At 58.8% G+C, this 8,628-nt stretch overlaps 1 protein-coding gene across 2 annotated transcripts in view; it reads left to right on the forward strand.

Annotated features, from left to right (window-relative positions):
• Nucleotides 1-4,325: 4,325 nt before the first annotated feature.
• LOC113488065 (hexokinase-2) overlaps nucleotides 4,326-8,628 on the forward strand; it is a 34,384-nt gene continuing 30,081 nt past the window's right edge. Inside the window, exon 1 of one of the 2 annotated variants that reach the window (XM_026863048.1) lies at nucleotides 4,326-4,479. In XM_026863048.1, coding sequence (XP_026718849.1) covers nucleotides 4,429-4,479 — 51 coding nt within the window. In that variant the 5' untranslated portion in view covers nucleotides 4,326-4,428. The remainder of the gene's footprint in view (nucleotides 4,480-8,628) is intronic. The other variant, XM_026863047.1, reaches the window with a different exon arrangement.

Raw genomic sequence — 8,628 nt, forward strand, 5'->3', positions numbered from 1 at the left:
AGGGGGGACAGACCTTACAAATTAATCCGAGGGCAGGTGGGTTTAAAGCCAACCCCAAAAAAAGGTCTGTGCGTGCCCTCTCACTTTTATGCGAAGGTGGGAATTAGGGCTCCTGCCTCCCAGCCGCTGGGGTTTGCTCCCGGGAAATTCTCCTGGTTTGAATGATTTTGGATTAAAAATTGAGGGGAAAAAGGGAAGTGGGGGGAGGCACTGCCAGGGTGGGTGACGGAGGGGCTTGGGGGTTACTGGTGCGGATGGGATTTGCTCTGCTGGGAAGTGAGCAGAGCCGGGGGCAAAATTACTAAGGGTCGGGGTTATTGGGGGTCACAGTTTTTAGGGGTCATGTTTTTTAGGGATCAGTCACCAGGGACCACGGTTCTCAGGGGTCACAGTCATTAGGGGTCGGGGTTACTGGGGCTCAGACTTACCAGTCCCTGCTCACATCAAGAGCAGGGAAGCGTCTGCAGCAGGTGAGAATGCTGCAAAGCCAGGCAGCAGTTCTTTTGTTTTTTTTTTTTTCCCCCCCATTTTCTGCTTCTGCTGGCCTGATGCACAACGCGGGCGAGCGGACACAACCCCCTGAAAACAGCACCGGCCGCGCAGAGCTGGAGAATCACAGAATCATCTAGGTTGGAAAAGACCTTGAAGATCACCTAGTCCAACCCTTAAAAAAAATATATAATTCAAGCTGACAGGTGTGGAATTTCCCAGATAAAGAAAGCAGCAGTGAAAGGCTGGAGGGGGAAAGGCAGCTTCGGATAATGCCACGAATCGCCCCAACCCAGGCTTGGGGCACCCTCAGGTTTTCTGAGTTTCGGGGGATTCACCCCGGTTTCCCCCCTCCCCAGGGTCACACACAGCTTTGCTCTAGCCAAGCATCCTCGTGCAGCTCCTGGCAGGGATGGGAGCTTGGGAAGCGTCCAGGGCTGAATTCCGGGAAAACAGCAGCCTGGCAGCCGGGGGGTGGTTTGCCCGTTGGGAACGCTTCAGGCCGAGGCTGTTTTCCAACCCTTCAGGCTCAAACGTGCCCACTTATCCCTTTGATTTTCTCCGCTTGGAGTGTGGCCGGAACAAGAGCCGGGCTTGGGTCCCAAAGCTCCGGCACCGGTGGCTCCCCAAAGCTGGGCAGCTCCATCCCATCAGCTTTTCCCCGTCCCCCCCCGTGGGCAACGCCGATGCTCCGGCAGGATCTGACATTATCGTAGGACTGAAAAAATTACCCAGTGGTTTCTAATTACTGCAGTGGGGTCGCTGCTGGGAAGGTCAGGAAAGAGGGTTGGTGCCAGGGCTGTGGCGTGGCCGGATCCTGGCACGGGGCAGCTGTTGACATGAGATTAAGCCCAAACTTTCTTGGCACGGCCTCAAACGTCTCAGAAGTGGCCGGGCCCTGCTGGAGCTGCCGGCTTTGTGCCAACTCCGTGCTGCCCGTGAGCGCTCACCATGGGCTGCTGCCCGAGTCCTGGGTGCGGAGCGCCTTAATAAAACGCTTTGAGGTGCTTTAGCGAGTTGCGGCATCACCTCCGGCCATGGCAAAGGGTGCGGGAGCTGCAGCTGGCGTTTCCACTCTCCTTCCTCCTCCTCTTGCTGTCAAACGTGTCCTGAGACACCTGCTCTCCCAGGGCAGATGCACCCAGGAATTCCTGGTGTCGTTTGCAGCCGGGATTCCTCACCAGGGTGCCGTTGAATTGGTAGATCCTAGTCCCTGGGCTTGCTTGGGGGTTAAGCCCGGCTTGGTGTCGGGACCACCCATCCCACTTCCAGTGGGTGCCCCTGAGGAGGGGGCTCGCAGCCATCGGTGGGCGAAGTGGTGGAGCGTGGGTTGCCATAGGGCCGGTGGCCTCCTTAAAAGCTTTTGTCCTGCCCTTAAAGCCATAAAATCATCTCTCCTGCTGCCACCGATGCTGCCGGTGGTCTCGGTGTCTGCGTCCCCCGAATGCCTGATCTTAGCAAAATATCACCCCGCCCCGGCAGGAGGCAGAGAGCTCCGTCTTGGCCAAAGTTTCCCGCCTTGCCTGGCTGTTCAGCCCAGAAATTTGAAGGTGTGTTTGCAAGGGGAAGTCCGGAGGCTGCGTTCGCACCCAGCCGTGGCGTTGACGCTGTGGGAGTTGTGGGCAGGCAGGTTCCCAGCGCGGTGCCCGGGGGGCCGGGGGGCATCGCCGTCCTGCCCGGCCCCGCTCCTCCACCGCCTCCTTATCAGGAGGTTTAATGAAAAGCGGGGGGTGCCACCATGCTGGGGAGGTGGGGATGGCCCCCGGGGTGGGGTGGGTGTCCCATGCTGGGAAAGGGCAGATCTCACCCCCGCCATGTGCTGAATTAATTATACAAGAGGCGGGAGGGACAATAACAGGGTTTACAGGCCAGGCCTGGCGCCCGCCGTGACGGGGATTTTGGCCCGGATGACACGAGCGGGGAGGGAACGGCTCAGCATCGCCTGGCTCCCATGGACCCGACCCTTTATTACAGCAGGAGATGAAACGATCCCGACTTGTTTAAACAAAAATAATAATTAAAGCCCTGCTGGAGCTGGCAGAGGGGGAACACATAGCTGCTGGGACGCCCAGCAATGCCCCCGATCCCCCAGCCCCACTCGCTCCCTGGCACATCCTCCATCGCCCAGCGCTCGCAGATCATTTGATTTTCCCTTTCCTGGAGATTCCCAGAGTGGACGTGCCAGGAGGTGGATGTAAAGCCGCCGGCGCCAAGGGCTCCGAGATGTTTCCTCCACGCCGGCAGCAATAGGAGCGGGGACGGAACAAAGGCGGCTCTGTCCTTCCCGGCTTGAAGAAGCCTTTTTATAAAAGCCGGCGGCCGGCGGAGGGAGGATCCCAGCCTGGAGCAGGCAGAGTTTTCCCCGTCCAAGCGCAGAGGAATTTTTGGTGATAAAAGAAGTTTCCGTCAGCTGAAGGCGTTGCCAAACCGCCCCCCCGGCACGAGGCAGGTGGCTGCTGGGGGGAGCGGCTCTGGCACGGCTGTGAGCGCCGTGGGGTCGGGGTCGTGGCTGCCACTGGCCCACGGCAGCCGTCCCAGTGGTCCTGGGCTGTCACTGTCACCGCGTGCCATGGGGATGGGATGGGGACAGGATAGGGACAGGAACCGGGGTGAGGATGGAGATGGGGGTGAAGGCAAGGATGGGACTGGGACAGGGACCAGGATGGGGATGGGGATGGGACAGGGATGGGACTCAGCTCTGCCTCTTTCTCCCTGACTGTACCACCTGGCAGAGGTGCTGAGTTTAGAGGCTGGACTAAGATTTAGGGCTGGGTTTAACCTTCAGCGTATCCAGGCGGTGTCTGAGCCCAGGTGGGGAGGCTGCTTCCCCCAGGAATGAGTCTTGCCCCTTCTCTCGAGCCCCCAGCCCAGCCCAGCTGCCTGCGACAGGGAAACCTGGGGCTGCATCTCACCCCCTCCTCCCCGACAGCAATTCCTGCTTTGCCCATCCCGGATAACCACGCTGGTGCTGGCTGCTGGTGCTGCCCAGCCCTCCAAGCCGGATAATCTCCATTTGATAGAATTAATAATTGCATCAAACCTAAACCTCTTTGGCAGTTCCTCTCCTGCAGTGGGGAGAGGGGACTAGCATGCCTGCGGTCACGTAGGGACGGAGCCACAGGGCCAGCGGGGAGGCTGCCAGGCCACTGCAGCAGCTCGCCCCCCCGCCTTTCCCCCCCATCTGAGTTTTTGGGGTTCTTCCGGGCCCCCAGAGCTCTGCAGTGGAGGAGCCATTGTGCCAGATGCCCACAGATCCCGATTAAAGCACTTGGCTGGGTAAGAGCCGCATGTCCCTGCCCCGCGTGCGCGCACGCACACACACGCAACACGTGCATGTGCACATGCAAGATCCCTGGTCCCCAGGGGTGCCGCCAGGATTGAGGCCACGCAGACCCAGCACAGCTTGGAGCTTCCAGCCCCTGCAACCCCCCCGCACAAACACATCCATCCCACCCCAGCATTAATTTCCACCGTTTTATTTTTCCCTCCCCAGGAGAAAGAAGAGAGGCTTCACCAGTAAAACCACACAGAAATTGGGCGAGCCGCCCCTCCGCAGGGATGGGGCATCACGGGGGGCGCCCATGGGCTGCTCCGTGATTTATTGCCACGCAAAGGGGTACGGCACGGAGGGACATGCTGCGGGGGGTGTCAGTGAGGGTGATGCCGTGCGGTGCGCGACAGGAGGAGCCCAAACCCCCCAGCACCACGCGCAAAGCACCACATCCCCGGCAGCTCCGTCGGGCTCATCCCACGGCTCCAGGATTACACCAGCGCCGCTAAAATCCCGTATTTATCTCCGCAGTGCCCAGCCAATGACTTCAGGGCTGACGTGCAGGACCTTCCTCCGCAGGGACCAGAGATGATAAAGCTCTCCCAGTCCCAGCTCGCTGCGGGGCTCAAGGTCCCAGTCCCAGCAAACCGTTCTCGGATACTCCAAGGATGACGTCTGAGCATGCGGCGGACGGGATGGACGGCAAGGGCTTCGCCCAGGTAAGGGGATTTTCTCCCTGGATTTGGGATTTTGGGGCTTTTTTGCTCTTTGTAACTGGCTAAGGAGAGGTGACAGCCCTGGTGATGCAAGGCCAATTCACCCAGCTGCCACTCATCGAAAGGGGAGTAACTGTGGATCATGGGATGGGTGCTGCTGAAAATAATTCATGGAAGGGTGTAGGAGAGCTGTTTCCCAAACCTCTGGCCCTAAGCCAGCCGGGGTGATGTCAAAGCAAGACAGGATGTAAACGTTTCTGCCTGGCGGTGTGAACTGAAGGAAAAGTATGTGAGCGGGGGCTTTGAGATGTGGTCCTCCCTGCAGGGGGAGATGTAAGATGCTGCTTGTGGGTGGACAAGGGTCTAGGGAGAGCCCAGCTCTGCTCCTGCACCCTGGGGAGAGCGGGCCAGGCTGTGGGATGGGCTTAGGGATCCCTTTTCTCACCCCAGAAGTAGCCGAGGGAGCCAAGGGAGCAGCAGCATTTCCCTGGCAGGACGCTGAGCGTCTGCACTTGGCATGGAGCTGCCTGGCAGTTTCTCCACCAACAGCATTTAGGAATCTTTCCGGGAAGAAGCAGCTTTTCCCCCGTGGCTCAGCAGCTGTTTGCTGTTTCAAAATCATCTTCACTGGAAAATGCGCTAAAAAAAAAAGGCAGTGTTTTTCATTTCCAACCTCTCCCCATTTCACCCGAGCAGCGGGAAAGGCTGTGAGAGCGCGAGCCCCTCGGCTGGGGCTGGGGGTCCCGCCTCGTGCTCCGGTTTTGAAGAGGCTGCCCAGCTCCTCGCTCCCTCGGTGGCTCTGCCAGCACCTCGCCCCCACTCCGGGCATGGGGCGGGAGGTGCACCCACCCGCACGTGGCTCTGCCGCGGTGCCGCCGACGCTGGTCCCTGCCCGCGCGATGGTTCTCCCGCCTGGGCTGAAGGTGGGATCCTGCTGTGGCCGTGCACCGGGGTCTTCCTTGTCGCTGAGTTTTGGCTTGTTTCCTTCAACAGTGCTGGGTGGGAAGGATTTTGCAGGAAGAGAACCAAGCTGACGTTCTGGGTGTGGTCTGTGTTTGGGATTTGACCCCAGCTCAGCCCCTGGGCTCCCCCTGAGCCCGCAACTCCCTGCTTCACCTCTGGCTGCTGCCAGGCTGCCGCCCCATGACCCTTTCCTCCGGTATCCCGGTGCAGCCAGAGACTTCCCACCTGCTCCCAGCTTCTGCCGGCTGCACGGAGCCTGGGCTGGACTCGGCCGTGGCACAGGGGCATCTTGGGGTGATGGCAGGTCAACAACCAGGGGATCCTTTGAGCATCCAAACTCCTTGGATCAGAAACAGAAACGACATCCACACGTTTAGCGTGGGATGCAAATCCCCCCGGGCTGCTCACACCCAGAGCTCTGGGGGAAAGCACAGGGGATGCCGTGAGGAGGCGAGGGAAAAGCCCTTGGCACCCAGCATCCTCCTGCCTGCTGCTGCTTGCCCCGCTCGTGCCCCAGCCCCAGTTCGGTGGCACCGGGGACGTGCGATTGCCCCACGCCGTGGGACGTGGCGGTGACCCAGCTCTGCCAGTGCCAGGGAAGCGCCTGGGGGATGCTGGAGAAACCTCTTTCCGCTGCGATTGAGAAAGTGCCACATGCAGGCGTTATTCATCCCGGAGCAGTGTGACTCAAGGTCCCGTGTCCTGGCTGGGGCTTTTGACCTCAAAGATGTGCCCGGCTTGCCCAGTGCCCAGCACAGCCCTTGCCAGCCCTGGGACCCCCCAGCTGTCCCTAAGCTTGGCCATGCCAGCTTTTGGGGACACCATGCACCCTGGGCTCCTGCCAGCTCTGACATCCCCGCTGGGGCTTGGGGACCTCGCTGAGACTGCGGGGATGCTGCAGCTCACGGAAAGGCAAAGGGTTCAGATGTCTCCTCTCCCTGTTGCATTGCAGGGCCGATCCTGGGGCACTCTGGGCCAGTCCCATGGGGGATCCAGTGTCCCCTTGGATCAGGAAATGTTTGACAGAGCTGGCAGGATCCTTGGCAGCTGGACAAGGCAAGGGCTTAGGGCTGGCACCGCGACAAGAGGGGTCATGGCAGGCAGCAGGAAGCAAATGTCAACCTCACGTTGCAGTAATTCAGCAGGAGGCAGAGGGACAGGCAGTGGCAGAACCTTGGTGTGGATGGGGCAAACTGGACCGGCCCGGTTTGAGAATCCCACTGTGAGAATCCTCCCGGACAGGGGAATCTGTGCAGGGATGGAGATGCTCCCAAGGTTGAGGGAGACCATCAGCAGCTGAGGGTGGCCATCACCACCAGTCCCCTCTTGGAGTCCAGTGACCTCCAGTGCCCACTTGACCATCACATGCTCGTACCAGCTGCTGGGTACTACTTTCTGGCCAAACCCCATTTGATTTCCAACCTGTCCTGGCTGGTGGCCCCGTGGCCTTGAGGGGAGCGAAGGGCTTGTGGAGAGCAAGGTAGGAGCCACAGCAGGGCACCTGTGACACGTGAGGAAGCTAAAATTAGGCGGCTACATCTAATCTAATTTAATCTCCCTTTTCCATCTGTGTAACGGAGATTAGCCTGGCTGTCAGGGTGGGGAGGCTGGGCTGCAGACGCTCAGGGTGGCCCAGCCCAGGGGCACCCCATTTCCCAGTCCCCACCCGACCCATGGGCAATCTCTCCGGCTCTTTTGGGGAGGGCTGGCTGCTTGGGGGAGGATGACCTTTTGGGATGCAGCTGGGCATTTTAGGACAGGTTGGAAGTCAACCCCAGCGTCACGAGCATCCGCAGAGGAACAGCAGTAGGACGGATGGACAGACAGGAGCCCCCCAGCCCGGAGAGGGCACAATCCTCCCCTCTCCTTCTTGGTGGGGCGGTTTGGGATGGGCGAACCTCATCCCTCGCTGCAGAGCTGGGGAGAGGCTGTTTCACCCAGCTCAGCCCCAAGGTCACGCGCTCCATCCCACAGCTGCCCAAGAAAGAAAAGTTCTCGAACCGGTTTTCTATTCTCAGCCCCGTGCAAGGGCTGGGTCTGGCCAAGTTCAAGGTTTCCGGTGCGTTGGGTGACCAGGCAAAGTAAATAAATGGTCACCGGTGTCATTCTTCTGCCTATGGGTTCGTTTGGGATGTGTGTGTGTGTGTGTGTGGATGTGTGTGTGTCAAATGAAACGTTGTTGGAAATTATGTAGAGCACCGATGGAGCGATGACTCACGGGGCAGGTGATCCGAGATGAACTAACGCCCCTGCTGGAGCGGCTCCAGCTCCGGGATCATCCTGCCTGCTCCGTGCCACGCAGCGGCCTCAAAAAATCGGATGCACCAGGTCCGGTTCCCAAATCCTCTATCGCCACCCTGATCCACAGCTCGGTTCCCCCCGTATAAAAGGGCGATACGACCCTCGCCTGGTTCGCAGGTCCTGGGGGTCCCCGAGCCCCCCGGGAGCAGCAGGCTGGGGGGCTCTGCCCTCTCCAAGGGGCAGGTTGGCCCCACTTGCATCCGGAGCTGGTCCCAGGGCTCTGGGATGTCCCATCCCTGCTCCGGCCGCTGGGCACGGCCCTTCCTTTCAAGGTCCGACGTTGTCATTACCACAGTCACTCGTCTTTAAAGAATCGCATTAGAGAAATTAGAGCTGGTGGTAACTTCAATCCCTGCAATCAGCCCATTTCCTTTTGCTAAGGAACGCGGCATTAAATGCCGATAGATTATTACAAGCCCATACGAAGCCAGGAAGCAGCTGGGAGGGACAGCTGGAAAAGATTTAGATTTTGAGGTTTATTACGTGAAAGGAATTACAAAACGTGTTAGAAAAAAACTCGTTTACAAAAAAAAAAAAAAAGAAATCACTTTAAAAGCAAGAGCTATTTAGAGGAATGCAGGGGCTGGAGATCTGCTCCTCCTGCCCCTTCTTGGCCCGGGTGTCACCCAGCAAATAAATCGAGTCTTGGGCAATATGAGTCCCTGAGTAAACCGATTTTTCAGAGATGCCCTGAGCTCCTGAGCGGGACAGAAGGACGAGACAGACCCCTCCTTCTGCGCATACAGTTGCTTCCTTCATCCACCCGGGCAGGAGCAGATGGGGAAGGTGAACAGATGTGCCCAGATATTTTTAGGCTAAATGCTGCTTTAATTTCATCTTAACCAGCGAGAATTTGGGTATTTAGCAAAAAAAAAAAAAAAAAAAAGC

This window comes from Athene cunicularia (assembly GCF_003259725.1).
Source record: "Athene cunicularia isolate RWA chromosome 22 unlocalized genomic scaffold, athCun1 chr22_part1, whole genome shotgun sequence".
In the NCBI taxonomy this organism is placed as follows: Eukaryota; Metazoa; Chordata; class Aves; order Strigiformes; family Strigidae; genus Athene; species Athene cunicularia.